At 47.3% G+C, this 16,455-nt stretch overlaps 1 protein-coding gene across 2 annotated transcripts in view; it reads right to left on the bottom strand.

Moving 5' to 3' along the window:
* The window catches only part of POLB (DNA polymerase beta), a 90,474-nt gene extending 74,379 nt beyond the window's left edge, over nt 1–16,095 (bottom strand). The window contains exons 1-5 of one of the 2 annotated variants that reach the window (XM_029603703.1): nt 15,969–16,095; nt 15,418–15,570; nt 13,675–13,732; nt 4,692–4,758; nt 456–530 (exon numbers count right to left, since the gene is read on the bottom strand). In XM_029603703.1, coding sequence (XP_029459563.1) covers nt 456–530; nt 4,692–4,758; nt 13,675–13,732; nt 15,418–15,478 — 261 coding nt within the window. In that variant the 5' untranslated portion in view covers nt 15,479–15,570; nt 15,969–16,095. Of the gene's footprint in view, nt 1–455; nt 531–4,691; nt 4,759–13,674; nt 13,733–15,417; nt 15,571–15,785; nt 15,907–15,968 lie in introns of those variants that run through there. The other variant, XM_029603702.1, reaches the window with a different exon arrangement.
* Between the last annotated feature and the right edge of the window lie 360 nt (nt 16,096–16,455).

Here is a 16,455-nt window from a genome sequence, read left to right as displayed (position 1 = left end):
CTGGGCACAGGAAAGAGACTGCTACCGCCACCTGACACAGCAAGAGGCAGCAACAGCTGGCAGATAAGAAAATGCTGCAACGAACACCAACTAGCTGACTCAGCAGAGAAGCCTATTAACAGTAAAGTATATTCCCACACATATAGTTAGTTTATGGGGCACTGCTGCCTGCAGGACAGTGTGAGGGAAAATCTTGCACTGCCTGTGCTGTACCTATTCTGCAGCAAGTCGATGTGATCAGGAAGACTGCATTACAATTACACATGCTGGTTCTGATCTTTGGTTCAGCAGTTTGTGTTGCTGGGAAGCTTATGGTGCTGCTGTCTGTCCTGTTTTTCTGCACTGTAGATAAGTGGAGGACTGCAATTTACAGGACTCTAGAGCTTCCTCCAATTATTATTAACAGGAAAAGATCACTACAAAGTAAATCTAAAGAGAGTAAAAAGATCTTTTACTTTTTCAAGTTTGCGTAGCTTTCCAGTGGTTAAAAACTCATCGATCTTCTCAGCAATTTTGGCTCCAACTCCTTCCTAAAAATAGAAGAAAAAAAAAAAAAAGGCAGTAAATTAATACTATCCTTGTAACTGATCCAGGTATAAACGGAAAAGGAAAATTGGTTCTTACCTGCTAACTTTCGTTGCTGAAATACCACAGATCAGTCCAGACTCCTGGGTTTTGCCTCCTATGTGAGGACTCTCTAGGTCCTCACATAGGATAAGGAAGTGGAGGTCTTTCTAGCCTACAACAAGGTGGCAATAACAAACTCCGGATATCTTTTTCCCCTCAAGCGCTTCCTCTCAAAAGCCACACCACGAGAAAAAAGCGATCCGCCTGACCCGAAAATATTGGACCATGCTGAAAAAGCTTCGCCAGATGAGCGAGCCGCAACAGACCTTCTACCACCAGACTGGTCAGGTCCACAAACCACGACCACTGTGGCCACTCTGGTGCTACCAGGATCACCTCTACTGGATGACTTTCTATCTGTCATATGACCTTGCCCACCAGTAGCCATTGGGGGGGGGGGGGGGGAGGGAACGACGACACACGTAAAGAAGAATCCCTTGGGGCCAAGGTAGAACTAGGGCATTGACTCCTTCTGCCCCATGTTCTCTTCTGTGACTGAACTGGGGGTATCTTGGCATTCCGTTGAGACGTCATCAAGTCCAGGCAGGGTGTACCCCACCTGCGACATAGCAGAGCCATCACCTCTTCTGACAACTCCCATTCCCTGGGGTCCAGCTTCTGATGACTGAGAAAATCCGCTTGAACACTGTCCACTCTGGCTATGTGGGACACCACTAGCAACGCCAGATGCTGCTCCACCCAGAGAAACAACTCCTGGGCCACCACCCAACTCTTGGTTCCTCCTTGCTGACTGATATAAACTATGGTGGTTGCGATGTCCGACAAGATGCGCACTGGGCGGCCGTGTAATAGAGGCAGAAAGGCAAGCAACACGACACTCACCGCCCTTGTTTCCAATCGATTGATAGACCAGGATGCCTCGTCCTTGGACCACAGCCCCTAGGCCAAATGACTGGCACACCATACCTCAACCAGAGAGACTGGCATCAGTGGTAACTACCACCTATTCCAGAACATCCAAGTCCACTCCGTGACTCAGATGGGCTCAACCAAGCCACCATGAAAGACTTGACCTTGCAGCCTCCTCGAGCAACAATGGAAGATGAAACTGTTCCAACAAAGGATCCTAGCAGGAAAGAAGAGACTTGCAGAGGCCGCATGACCGCAAAAGCCCAAGGAACTAGCTCCAACATCAATGCCACAGACCCTAGAACCTAAACGCAGTCCCAGACCCTGGGCACCGCAGCATTCAATAGCCTGCAAACCTGGGTCTGCAGCTTGAGAATGCGACCCTGGGTAAGAAAAACCTTTCCTAACATGGTGTCAAAGCGTGCTCCTAAGAACTCCAGAACTTGAGACAGAGTGAGCTGACTTTTCACCAGATTCACCAGCCTAGAGACCTCAACTGCTGCAAGACTTAAGACACTGTTTGACTGCAGAGGATGGCTGACTTCGCCCGAATGAGCCAGTCGTCCAGATACAGGTGAACCAGAACACGGTTCTTTCTGAGTACCGCTGCCACAACCACCATCACCTTGACAAATGTACATGGAGCCATTGCCAAACTGAATGGAAGGGCATAAAATTGAAAATGCCTCCCAAGGATCATGAACCTCAGGAATCGTTGGTGATCTGGGCAAATTGCTATGTGCAGGTATGCTTCAGTCAAATCTAGAGAAGCCAGAAACTCTCCTTTGCGCACTGCTGCAATGACCGAACAATGCTGGGTTTCCATGCAAAAACAAGGAACTCAGAGCCACATTCACCTTTTTTTAAATCCAAGATTGGAATGATTGGACAAAATATATGGAATACCTTCCTGTTCTTTGTTCCCCTGTAGGTACGGGAAAGATAGTTCCCAACCTCTGTAAATGATCCACGGTTTCTTGGACCACCTTCCTTATGCTGAATGGCGCGCAGGGGGAGACCATGAACAAGTCTCGAAATGGTCGAGAGAATTATAATGTGTAACCGCCTCTTATCATGCCTAGAACCACTGGTCTGTCGTGATTTTGGCCCACTCCTCGTAAAACCGAGTCAGTTGCCCCCAACAGGAGGATTAGAGGAGTGGACTGGCCTCGCTTCATTGTGAGGACTTAGCTCCACCAGATCCCTGGCCAAGACTATCCCTGTTTGGCTTTCTGTCCCCTCGAAAGGACTGGCTCCATGATTGTTGCCTCCCAGCTTCTTGTCTCTGGGCTCCCGCCAAGGGCCTACTCTGATGAAACCTTCTATTCAGCTGGAAACAAGAACACCCTGTAAAAGAACCCTTGCTTCCTGTTGGCTTATCCTCTGGCAGCCTATGCCCTGTAGGGGCAAGCTCCTCCAAGATCTCTTCAAACCTTTCCTTTGAAAGACAATGTGCAACTTGGACCAAACATCTGCAAACCAGTTCCTTAACCAAAGGAGACGCCTGGCCGAGACCAACATCATGATTCTTCAAGACACTCTTATGAGGCCATACAAGACATCCGTAACATAAGCCATTGTCACTTCCAGACAGTCCGCCTGTTTAGCCTCAGATTCAGATGGCTAGCCTGTAACTGCTGTACCCAGCGCAGGCTAGCCCTCTGCATGAAGCTACTGTAATTGATACCCCGTATGCCTAAAGCAGACACTTCAAAAATCTTTTTGAAGTGAATTTCCAATTTCCTGTCCTGTATATCCTTCAGTGCCACTGAACTAGCCACAGGAATGGTGGTCTTCTCAGTGACTGCTGACATCTACTTTCAGGAGCGCTTAAAGCTCAAGCGTGTCTTCAGGCAATGGATACAACTTTGCCATCAGTCGGCCTACCTTCAGGCCTGTCCCGGACCACCAACCTCTTCATCAATTTGTGAAAAGGGAAGGCTTTTGCTGGACCCCTTAGGCCAACCATGACTGGGTCCACTCCTTCTTGATCAGACTCCTCCTGGGGAACCTTGATCCCCAACTCTTCAAGAACATGGGGAATCAAGGCCACAGCTCCTCCTTACTGAAGAGATACACCACTTTAGATCGTCCCCCTTCAGCAACAGGTACCTGACCCAGTCTCTCATCTGGCTCCATCTTATCTGGGCTAATATGCGGAGAGGCAGTTGTCGGCGGAACTCTTTCCTTGGATTCCCCCGGAGTCTTCATCCAGAATTAGGCTCCTTCCTGTTTGCCGAGTTTTGCACCGCCGGCGACAATGGAGGAGGAAGATCCTCTGACCCCCTGAAAGGTACTCAAGCTCCTTCAGCTGAGGACAACATGGCCACCGTGCCTGTACCTGGCGGGAGGGTACTTGCGGCCTTCAGAGGTGCTCCCGTGCCTGTCTTCTGCTTTCCCTGCCGTTCTGATGCAGCATCCACCTGTCTCGATCCACCCTCTCCACCAGAGAGGCATCGTGAGCAGAGCCCAGTGTGCGAGAGTTACGCATCATTGCATGGGTGATAGGCACTGCAGTGTGCCATCAGCCTAAGATGCACTAGACAAAAAGGCCCGACTGCATGGCTAACAAGCCCTGCTGCCCGAGGACTCCTGCCCCAGCAAGGCAAAAACTAAGCCGGCACCACCTGCAGCCTTCTCAGCTGCTGCAAACTGCCACTCTGCTTGCTTTTACTTTTTTTTTTTTTACCTTTAATCAAAGCAGAATCAAAAAGAAGGGTACTTCCCTGAGCAGCAGAAGGGCTGCAGGATGGCACGAGTTCTCCTGGGAGGGAGGGAACTGGCACCAACAGATATCCACTCCTGGCGGCAAAAGGAATGAGCCGGGCAAGGGTCCCCAACCCCCTGCTCATCCACCTCAGTATCAGGAAGGATAGCCCCACCAGCACTTACCAATCTCCTAGGAGGAATTCTAAAACTCTCTCTTTTTTTTTTTGACTGCAGGATTGGCACCTCTACCATCCGTTGGAGACAGAGAAATACTGAGGGACTGTAGGTGGCACATCAGGTTATATGGAAGTGTCAGTGAAGCTTTGTCTCCATCTGCCGCAAGGAAAGCAAAACCCAGGAGTCTAGACTGATCCGGGTATGAACAAGAATGCAAATGTTTCAACGTGATCAGTGCTTCTATTCATGCATTCTGAAGCACTGGGCTTAGAACAGGACATAATATTGATGCATTTAGCAACATTTACCAGTTTCTTTGCTTCTGCTCCATTCTTAATCTTGGTTGGGTACTTGGCAATTACAGACGCTGCTTTTCTGTATGAAAAAGAATAAAATACCTGAATATGTGCTATCTGTACTGAAGCTCTAAAAGATATTATTTATAAGGATCTAGTTTCAGTTACTGGTCACTTAAAAGCAAAGGAAACCAGCCATGAAAAGGCCTTTGGTTTGATTCTTGGATCAGGTCTTCTATTCTCCAGGCTGCTGGGGTTAAGGATGCCATACAGGCAGCATTCACAGTCATCATGAAACAGCTGGAAGAGGGCTCATGTTAGCCAGGTTCCAGAAGGAGCCATAGTGCACAGCCCCTTGCTGAAGACTGTCAAGGAGAGGACTGGATTAAGTCAGCTGAGAAGGGATATAAAATAGGGGGAATCCTCCCTCCCAAAGGTTATGAATAAAGGGCTTATGGCATTGTAGCCCAACAGAGACAATAACAATTACCCCAAATAAGCAGGAGGTAACTGACATGTCAAGAAAACAAAAAGGCAAATTAAGTAGCAAATAGTTTTTAGTTACTTCTAACCCTCTCAAGATAATTCACTTCAGCCCGAGTCTTATCCTAAAAGTACATTTAGAAATACGGCCTTTGATTCAAGGCCTAGGCTAAAGCCCTTTTTTCTTTGCCAATGATATCCATGCAGTGGCCTATACTGACCACAGTTGAGATTAACAAGCTCAAAAATTCAATTTATGTTTCGATCAAATTGCTGCATGGCTTTCACATCACAAGTTGAAAGTTGATCATATGAAATCTGAGGCTTTGTGGATCAGTAGATGTAATATCATTCCATAAATGGCGGGTCCACCTATCCCTTGCAATACTACTATAATAGCATTCAACATGGCATCCAGTGTGACTAATCTGATTTCTTTTGTAGTTAAAGGAAAATTGGTTCTTACCTGCTAATTTTCGTTCCTGTAGTACCACGGATCAGTCCAGATGCCTGGGTTCCTACATCTCTGCCAGCAGGTGGAGACAGAGAAAAAAAAACTTGCCTGACCCTGCTACATAAAGCCTAGTGCCACCTGCAGTTCCTCAGTATAGATCTGTACCCAAGCAAAAAATTGCAACTCTCAATCCAATGAATCAATAGAAAAAAAGTAAAACCTGAAACTTCTTGTCAACTTGAAAAACTATAAACAGGCTGCTATGAATCTGTACGCATAAAGCAAAGCTACAGCTGAACGAGTGACTCTCCACCTCCAGGAAAAACAGGCGGGTTCTGGACTGATCCGTGATACTACAGGAACGAAAATTAGCAGAGTAAGAGCCAATTTTCCTTTCCCTGTACGTACCCAAATCAGTCCAGATGCCTGGGATGTACCAAAGCTCCCTAAATGGGGTGGGACCAGGAGAGACCCACTCGCAGAACACTTTTGCCAAAAGGAGGAGACCCAGAAGCCCCCAAATCCAGACGATAGTGTTGCACAAAAGTATGTAAGGATTTCCAAGTTGCAGCTCTGCAAATCTCCTGAGGAGATACCAATTGTGCCTCCGCCCAGGAGGTCACCTGAGACGTGTAGAATTAGCGCGTAAGCCCTCCGGAACCTGCCACCCAGCAGTAATGTTAAGTGGAACCAATAGCTTCCTTCAACCAGCGCGCTATAGTAGCCTTGGAAGCTTTAGAACCTCAGCTCGCCCCGCTCCACAAGACAAAAAGATGATTGGACCTCCTGAAATCATTAGTCACTTCAAGATAGCGCAAAAGAGCTCGGCGAACATCTAATCTCTTGAATTCTCTCGCATTGGAAGCAGACGCCTCCCCCTCCGGAAAAGCGGGAAGCTCTACCATCTGGTTCACATGAAACGCGGAAACAACCTTCGGTAAAAAGGAAGGCACCGTCCTCAACGAGATCCCTGAGTCTGAAATCTGGAGGAATGGATCCCGACAGGACAAAGCTTGTAATTCCGAAATCCGCCTAGCGGAACAAATTGTTATCAGAAAAACCACTTTGAGAGTCAAGTCCTTCAGCGTCGCCCTCCGCAAAGGCTCGAACGGTGCTAAACAAAGACCCCGTAGAACTAGATTCAGTTCCAGGATGGACATACTTTCCAAACTGGAGGCCTCAAATTCTTCGTTCCTCCGAGAAACCTTATCACATCTGGATGAGCTGAAATAGCAGAATCACAAACTTTACCCCACAGATAGCCCAAGGCTGCCACTTGACCTCTAAGGGAACTCTGAGATAGACCCTTAGCAAAACCTGCCTGCAGAAAAGACAAAATCTCAGGGATGGAGGACCGAAGGGATGAATCCCATGAGCAATACACCAGGACTTGAACACCTGCCAGACTCTAATGTAAACCAGATTAGTAGATTGCCTCCTGGCCTGCAACAAAGTGGTGACGACCGACTCCGGATAACCTTTACTCCTTAGCCTCAGCCTTTCAAAAGCCAAGCCGCTAGACAATAGTGATCGACCTTGTTGGAAAATATGGGACCCTGCCGAAGAAGGCCCTTGCGATGTCCCAAACGAAGCGAACCGTCCACTACCATGTTGATGAGATCCGCAAACCATGGACGCAGAGGCCACTCCGGCGCAACCAGAATCACTTCCCAGTGATGTCTCTCGATGCGACGCAACACCCTGCCCACCAGAGGCCAAGGAGGGAACACGTAAAGCAGAACTATCGCGTCAATGCCTTCGGCCCCGGGCTGTCTCCTTCGACTGAAGAAGCGTACCGCTTTGGCATTGTGACGAATCACCATCAAATCTACACGAGGAGACCCCCATCTCCGGATGAGCTGCATCGCGGTCTCCGCCAACTCCCACTCTCCTGGAGCTAGGAGAGTGCGAATGAGAAAATCCGCTTGGACATTTTTGACGCTGGCTATGTGACGCCGCTATCTGCTCTAGATAGTCCTCTGCCCAACGCATCAAGAGCTGAGCCTCCTGATCTACCGCCTGACTCCTGGTACCGCCCTCCGATTGATATATGCTACTGCCGTCGCATTGTCCGACAGAATCCGGACTGAGCGACCTTTCACTAGCAGCAAGAGCTCCCTCAACGCAAGCCGTACTGCCCTGGTCTCCAACTGGTTGATAGACCATACAAACTTTCATAGACCGAATGCCCTGGACGGAATGGCACTGACAAACCACCCCCCAGCTGGAAAGGCTGGCATCAGTTGTCACCACCACCCATTCCGGGACCTTGAGGTCCATTCCGCAGAGAAGACTGACTGACTGAAGCCACCAAGGTAGACTCTCTCTGGCCTCCCCCTCCAGGGGCAGGGGCAGGAAAAACTCCTCTGAGCTCGGCTTCCAACACACCAAAAGCGCCCTCTGCAATGGCCTCAAATGGAGAAAAGCCCAGGGAACCAACTCCAAGGTTGAAGTCATGGACCCTAAGACCTGCAAATAATCCCATACTCTGTGAATTCGTAATTGCAACAACTGTCGAACTTGGTTCTGAAGAGATAGCACCCTTTCTTCCGACAGAAACACTTTGTCTAACCAGGTGTCGAATCTCGCTCCCAGGTAGATTAGGGACTGTGTCAGGGTCAAATGACTCTTGGCCACATTCACAACCCAGCCGAGAGAGTGGAGAACATTGCAAACCCTGCAAATCGACTGACGACATAGATCTGTCGACTTTGCTCTGATCAGCCAGTCATCTAGATAAGGATGCACCAGGAGATCTTCCTTCCGAAGTGCTGCCGCTACCACTGTGGCCAGACCTAAAGGAAGTGCCCTGAACTGAAAATGTTGTCCCAGGATCATGAAGCAAAGAAAACGCTGGGACCCCGAGTGAATCTGAATGTGCAGATGGGCTTAAGATCCAGAGAAGCCAGAACTCCCCCTTGCACACCGCCATTATCACCGAACGCAAGGTTTCCATCCGGAAGCAGGGGACTTTGAGGGCGGTATTCACTCTCTTCAAATCAAGGATGGGCTGAAACATGCCCTCCTTCTTTGGAACCACAAAATAAATGGAGTAGCGTCCCATTCGGAGCTCCGCCGAGGGCACTGGAATGATCGCCCCCAATTCCTGGAGGTGGCCTAAGGTCTCCTGTACCACCTTTTGCTTGTATCCCGGACCGCAAGGTGAAATCAAAAAGATCTCAAACAGATTGAGCAAATCCTAACACGTAACCGTCTCTTATTATACTGAGAACCCACTGATCCTGCGTGATGTTGGCCCACTCATCATAAAACTGCGTCAAGTGACCGCCTATAATAGGAACGACGGAGAGGACTGGCCTCACTTCATTGCGAGGACTTGACACTGGCTGCATTTCCTCCTGCAGCACCCCGAAATGGCCTATGGGCCACCCCGAAAGGACTGCCCCCAAGTATGCCCCCTAAGGGAAAACGACCTTGGAGGAGCAGAGGGAGCCTGCATCGGCCGAGATCTCCTGTCGGTATGGAGACACGAACAGGTTTGAAAAAAAGCTCTTCGCCTTAGGTCTGTCCTCCAGTAACCGTAGCGGCATTCTCCCCAAGCGACTGATTCAGATGCTCAAGGTCGTCCCCAAACAACATTTGCCCCTTGAACAGCAAAGAGCCTAACTGCATCTTAGAGGAGACTTCCGCTGACCAATTATGCAACCACAACAACCGTCTGGCCGCAACAGCCGAAGCCATGGCTCTGGAGGACGTATGCACCAAATCATAGAGGGCATCTGCCCCAAACGCAACTGCTGCCTCTATTCGTTCGACACTATGCGCTTGCTCCCCTGACTTCGGGAGCAGGTCCTGCAGCTGCTGCACCCAATGGAGACAAGCCCGCTGCATAAAGCTTGAGCAAATCGCCACATGCAAACCCAGCACAGAGACCTCAAAGATCCGTTTGAGGTAAACCTCCAATTTGTGGTCTTGCATATCTTTCAATGCCGCAGAACCCATCATGGGAACGATGGTCCGCTTGGTTACTGCGGACACTGCCGCATCGACCTTAGGAAGGGCAAAACACTCCAAGACCTCCACTGGAAGGCGATAGAGCTAACCCAAGGTCCTCTCCACCTTCAGCGAAGCATCAGGTGTCCCCCACTCTGCATCCACCAACTTTTTAACCGCCTTACAGTACGGAAAGGAAGCCGGGGAACCTCTTACCCTGTCCAGGATGGGATCCTCTTCCTTTAACACCCAACACCTGAAAGGCTAAGTGCAGCAACACCTCCAATTCCTCCCTTCGGAACAGGCGGACCCTCCTTAGTATCCTCGGTCCCGAGACTAGGGACCCCTGGATCACCTCCCAGCAAAGTATGCTCAGACTCCGACGCCCCCTGACCTGCCGGTACCCCCGGGTCCGGGTCCTCAGGAGCACCACCAGAGTCACCAAGGCCCCCTCTGCCAGACCGACTGAAACCTCTGAGCGGAGGGCAATGATGGCCTGACCCCCAATGATGGCCCCAAGCCTAGCAACAAACTTCCCAGAGTCTGCTCAGCATTAAGGCCAACTCCGTATCCAGGCTGTTTGCTGGCCAAAAAGGCCTCGTGCAGTAATAAAACAAATTCTGGGGAAAACACTTTACAGCCCCAGTACCCTCAGAGCTAGCGGCAACACCAGGCCCACTCACAATTTCCACCCCCTTAAGGCCCCCCCTCCCGGCCGACCCGAAGTCGGAATGGGCCAGAGACAAATGAGGCGGACCCTCCCCCACTCTCCCCGATGGCACGGGAACTGCTGCCGAAAAATCCAAATGGCCGCCGTTCCCGTGCCCTCGGAGGAAGAATCAGTACACCGGACAGCGCTGGGGCTGAAAATAGACCCCGAATCACTGGAATAACGACGCCGGTGGAGGAGCTCCGGAGGAGCCCTCCCCCCCCCCCCTGAACATGAAGCACAAAGATCGGCCCTGTTTAGACGCGATCGTGCCGAGCCACAGGTTCAACACGCGGTACCTCGGGTTATGCTGAGGAAGGGAAATAAAAATACCGTCGAGAGGAAAAAAGAAAAAGTTAGGAGAAAAACCCCCCAAGGGAAAAAGAAAGCCTCCCTCAAGCCGGAGTTGATCTTACAAGGGGGGGGGGGGGGGGGAGTCGCCATCAGAGCTGTGCTTCCATCTGCCAGAAAAAAAACCCACCCTTTGATTTTTTTTTTTTTTTTTACTTTATGGAAAAATACACTGAGAGCTAAAAACCTAACTAAAAGAAACAGGTAGTCTCAGCCATAAGGGAACGACAAAATCCCTGGAGAGCCTGCAGCCGCCTGGGCGGCCTCATGAGGGAGGGATCTGGACAACCAGATGTACACCCCACAGGCGCACAGACGGGCTCACAGAAGAGAACAACCCCCGGCCCGTCTGCCTCTACCGGACGGGGTTAGGACCCACCAGGCATTCAAAGGAAAAAACAAAAATCCCCGGGAGGAAGGCTCAAAAGAAAAGCGTTAAAGACAAAAAACCCGCAGAACTGCAGGTAGAGCACCCTGTGCCATCTGCTAGAGACAGAAAATACTGAGGAACTGCAGGTGCAGGTAGCAGGGTCAGGCAAGTTTTTTCTGTCTCCACCTGCTGGTGGAGATGTACGAGCCCAGGCGTCTGGACTGATCCGGATTCATACAGGGAAAGCCTCTTTATTTTGTTACATCCATTGGCTAAAACCTTTTTTAAACTGATTTGATTTAAAACCTTTAGCCCATGCATTAGTGACTTCTAGGCTGGATTATTGAAATGTTTTGTATTTGGGCCTTCCTCTATATTCGCATTAAGAGAACTACAAATTTTACAAAAATACGGCAGCCAAGTTGGTTTCTGGCCTGAAACATAATTTTCATGCGAATCTGATGTTAAAGAAACTACACTGGCTTCCAATCCTTTGTAGATTGAAATTTAAAATTACCATGTTTAACTTTCAAATCCAGGCATAGGACTCAATTTGAATATTTGTCAAAACTTGTTGGTTCCCTGTCTTCATTCACCTGTCTTCATTCACCGACATGCCACTCGTCTCAGCAAGGTTTTCTTAAGATACTTCCACCGGCTGAGATCTACTGAGAGTCAGCAAGGCAATTGGCTTTTTCCCATCAAGCACCTCTTTTGTGCAACACCCTTCTGCTAGATAGTTATTTGGTTGGAGCTAAATTATCCCAAATTTATAAAAGCCATAAAAACATGGCTATTCAAACAAACCTTTAATGACTGACTTGCTGAGTTATATCTTATTATAACTTAAGAGTTATGGGTGCTCAGTTTCATTTTTTATAAGGTGAAATTTTAATTAACCTGTTAATTTCCTTTCTTTTCATCACATGAATCTTGTATATTGTTATTTTTAGTTATACTTATTTCAAGGCTTGGTTAGTTATTAGGACTTTTGATTATGTGTTAACCACTTTGTTTATATGAAGGGGTTATATTAAGCCCAATAAACCAAAACTTCTCCTCTAAATTGCTTTACATATGCTACAAAATAGAGATAAACAAAAACTTAACAAAACTCATTCATTCACAAACAACTTTTCAGAAAGCATTTTAAAAAAGTAAAGCTAATTTTTTTATACAAAAATTGCATTTGACTGCATTACCATTTTAAAAAAATGCATTTTTTTACACTGGAAGTAAGTAAAGTTATATTTTATGGAGCAAATTAGCTAAACATTTAGGTGTGGATTTCCAAAACTATTTAAGCACATAGAACTTGATTTCTGGAGCATAAACAGATGCTCTAAAATAACCTAGGGCACTGTGTGCTTAAAAGTCCAGGCTGTTATATCCCCTAGTGAGCACTAAGTGGGATCTATATAAATATCAGGCACTGTAAATGCCAGCCAATTCCATATTAAGATGATATAGATTATCTGTGTAAATTACCTTTAAAATTAATCTCCTCAATTTTCTTTTTAAGGATTCAGTCAATTATATTGATTATTGAATATTGAAGAATGATATTGTATAAGTTTCATTGGCTGTATCCCTTTTCAGTTGTAAGTTTTATCTTACTTAAATATATGAAAAATCATAATAAAGATCAAAATAAAAAAAAAAAGTCCAGGCTTCACCCGATTCCGCACACACTTTTCCACGCACTGGGGAGAGGCATTCCCAGGTCAGAATCGGGGTGCAGGGTGGAACTCACACGAGTACTTTATTTTTTAAAAAGTACTGCACGCAAGTTAACCCTCGACAGAGCAGGTGCATGTACTAGGGTCAGTACGTGCAAAGCAAACTTATGTTTATAAGTTCACTTTGAAAATGTGAAGTGATGTCCGTGTGTACCTACAGAGTTATAAAACTTCCCTCCCCATTACTAGACAGCAAACTATCACTTGTGGGTGCTAACTGCATGACTTGTCACCGTGACATACTAAGATCTGTTATGATTGTCTTCTCCTGCTTCTGATTTAATCTCGTTGTACATTGCCTTATGTGTACATTGCCATGTGTGAATCTTTCTTTCCTAAAAGGTGGTTACTAAATTGTATTTAAGTAAATATATTTAATTATTAGAAAGTAGATAGTTCCATGAATTAAGTGGGGAATGCATTACATGAAGAGGACCAAAAGAAAGCAGACATCTCAAATACTTTTTGCAGTATTCACATTAGAAGGAGGGGGGTGATGAATTAAAGGCAGAAGGCAAGCACATAAGCTGCCTTGGTCAGTCTGCTGACTGGTAAGGCAGGAGACAAAACAGAAAAAAAGCACTGTGGTATGAACACATTAACATCTGCTGAGGAGGTACTGACACAACTCAAAGCAGACAATGCTATGGGAGCTGAAGGGTTCCTAAAATACTGAGGGGGTCGAAGCAATAAGGTGTGCCCAGCCTAGCACATGGATTTACATGTGGATGGGCATTCAAGACTAGCACCCGATGCAGTAAAGAAATTAGCGCGTCCAAAACGTGAACCTGAGAGCACCCGACGCATGCAAATTCCATGTAGATAAGAACATTAGCTTTCACACACACACACACACACACACACACCCTCCATCTCTCTATTTCTCATAACAGTAGCCTGGGTACCCTATTCTTCACTGCAGTGAATAAACCCACCTGTATGCATTGTACTTGTGGATGGCTCGATTTACATTCCTTTCATAATTGGCCAACTCTGAAAAAGCAAGCATGATTATTGCTTCAAATGGGAAAACAGATGTGCAGTATACTTGTGAACAGCTAAAGGGAAAGTGTATATATACAAATCTTTATAGAAATATGAAGATATGACTTTAGGATACCATATTACATGTTTGGGCTCCTCTCCTACTCCTGCTCCAGAGGCCATGGATTCTTTGGTGGTGTGTAACAAAGGAAAGTTCATGCAGGAAAGGTCCAAACAACTTTATTTCATATACACAATTTACAACAAGCAGGAATGCTACAGGTAGAGCCTGCTACCCATAATCTGAGCTCTCTCTCAGGCAGATAGTAATTGTCTCTCTCATAGCTGATAGTAATTGCTCCACATCACACTAATTCATTTGTCCTGGTTCTCAGGCACAGGCCCTTCCTGGTCCCATTACTGGCCTTCCCTTCCCAGTTTCTTCTCTAGGCTGGGCCAGCGGAAGCACTAGGCGAACTAGGCAGCGGCCTAGGTCACCAATCATGGCAGCAAGGGCCAGCATAGTGACGGCAGTGCAAATAAATTGTATCGGGGCAAATGGGCAGCTGACTGACATGCTGTGCAGAAAGAAGAGACAGCCACTGTCACAGCGGCGGTACTGCCAGCTCAGCAGCTGCCAGCAGGATATTTCAGCGATGACTGATGAGCGACCAGTCAGTCCTCACCCGACCTGGCTGTCTCTTCTCTCCGCATGGCATGTCAATCAGTCAAACTTTGACTTGAGCCGGTAGCCGGGTCTGATGAAGACAGGAAACACTGTGCTATGATATTGCTGTTTTAAAATGTCTACACCCAGAACTGTAAGTTAACTGTATGTGCGCATAAGGGGGGGGAGGCAGCATTCGGCATTGCTGAAGTTTTGCCTAGGGTGGCTAATACCCTTGCATCGGCCCTGTCTCTAGGGAATTTTCCTTCCCTCCCCCAGCATGGGTTTCCCTACCTAGATACAAAGACCTCTATTCTAGAGAGTCCAGTCACACACCTACAGAGCTTCAGCTTTTCCTGCTTTGACAGACCCTCCTCTCACTGGTAGTTTGCCTCTCCTGTGTCTGTGAACACAGGACTTGGCCCCCCCCCCCGAAATGACAGTCACAATAGCCTTACATATCCTCTGCTTTGTAGATAGCCAATATAAACATTAACTCACCAACCTATGTGGGCCATCAAATGAAAACATAACCAAAAGGTTACTACTACTTAACATTTCTATATTACTACTAGATATATGCAATCCTGTAGAGATATGCATAAGAGACAGTCCCTACTTTATGGAGCTTATCATTTATTCAAGACACACAAACAAGATTTTTAAAACATTTATTATAACTATCATGATTAAAAATGCCACATCATCCCAAGTCAACTGAACAGGCTGAGCCAGTCTTGGTTTTGCCCCACTACATACATGGACTTGTAGCTCTGACTTTTCTATTGAGCTCCCTAAGAAAATCAGAACTACAAACGTATGCAATGAATGCACGAAGTGTGACAAAAGCCTGGCTCGATCATGTTATTTAGCTGATTTACGGTGAGGTGGCAACCCTAAGCAGCAACCTTTGCTGCAATGGGGTCTGCAATGGCTCCTGCCTACACTAAATACTCTTCGGTTTGCTGCAAATTTGAAAGAAACTCTTTGCATGTTCCTCGAATAAACAAGTCCAGCCAATACCCACCTGTCAGGAAGTCTGTAATCCCCTCGTTCAGGCTTTCCTGCGGGGCCTTGCGTTTACTCATGACCAGAGACGGAGGTCGTGGACCGCAGGAGAAAAGCTGCAGACTGCACCGAGTCCAATTACAGCGCCAAAGCTCCAATCTCACGCACAGACCTAGGGAAGAGAGAGAGAATAACGGCGCCACCTTTCAGGCAAGGTTACCAGGTTGGGCTATTTCCCACGGCAATTGTTTTTAATGTAGAGTGGGTTAGTTTTGGGCGATGTAAATGGGCGACCGGGTGCTTGCAACCCTCTTTGTTGCTGGCATCTTTTCTTCTTTATCGCAGACAGCCGGCAGCCTTGCCAGTAGTCGCAGTGCGATGACTCACCGGCAGCAGCCAATCAGAAGAAGTTGCAGGAGCAGCAGAAGGCGACTGGTGCTGCAGCTTGCACAGACACGAGCGCCCAGAAGGGGCAAAGTCTGGCCCAGCGCCACGGTGACTGCCATTTTGAAGTTGGCAAAAACTATGGTTCGGGCGGTAGAGCGATTCTCCCCTCCTCAAAGGTCTTACCACCTTCCGCAGACCTCGTAGTTCCTCCAGGAGGCAGCTAGCCCTCCGCAAACGACACGTCTACAGGCGCCGGCGTGGCTCAAACTTGGCCGGAAGGTAACTGCAAGAGAGAGTGCAACAAATTACATTGGAAAGGGAAGGGCCGGTGAGGCAGGATAGGTTCAGATTCTGAAAGGCAAGGGAAAAGGAAGCAACGGTTGCAGTCACACGTTATGTTATGGGACTTTTGCTGAAAAAGTGCAAAATATAAGAATTAGGTCGGAGTTTCATAATTCAACTTCAAGTTCTATAACACAACCAGCTCATTTAACTGTTCGTTGTAAATATTTAAAATGCTATTAACCTTTTCTTTTTCCTTCCTCTCCCAGTTTAAGCATCCCTGTTTTTTGTAACTGCTTTCTTCCGCACTACAGTTCCAGTTTGTTTTTTCTTTCTATGCACCACTGTTTTAATGTAAACCAGCATGATGTGATTTTATCATGAATGC

The sequence above is a fragment of the Rhinatrema bivittatum genome, chromosome 5, assembly GCF_901001135.1.
Source record: "Rhinatrema bivittatum chromosome 5, aRhiBiv1.1, whole genome shotgun sequence".
In the NCBI taxonomy this organism is placed as follows: domain Eukaryota; kingdom Metazoa; phylum Chordata; class Amphibia; order Gymnophiona; family Rhinatrematidae; genus Rhinatrema; species Rhinatrema bivittatum.
The sequence above is the reverse complement of the archived record's forward strand: the minus strand, read 5'-3'. Positions and strand labels throughout refer to the sequence as shown.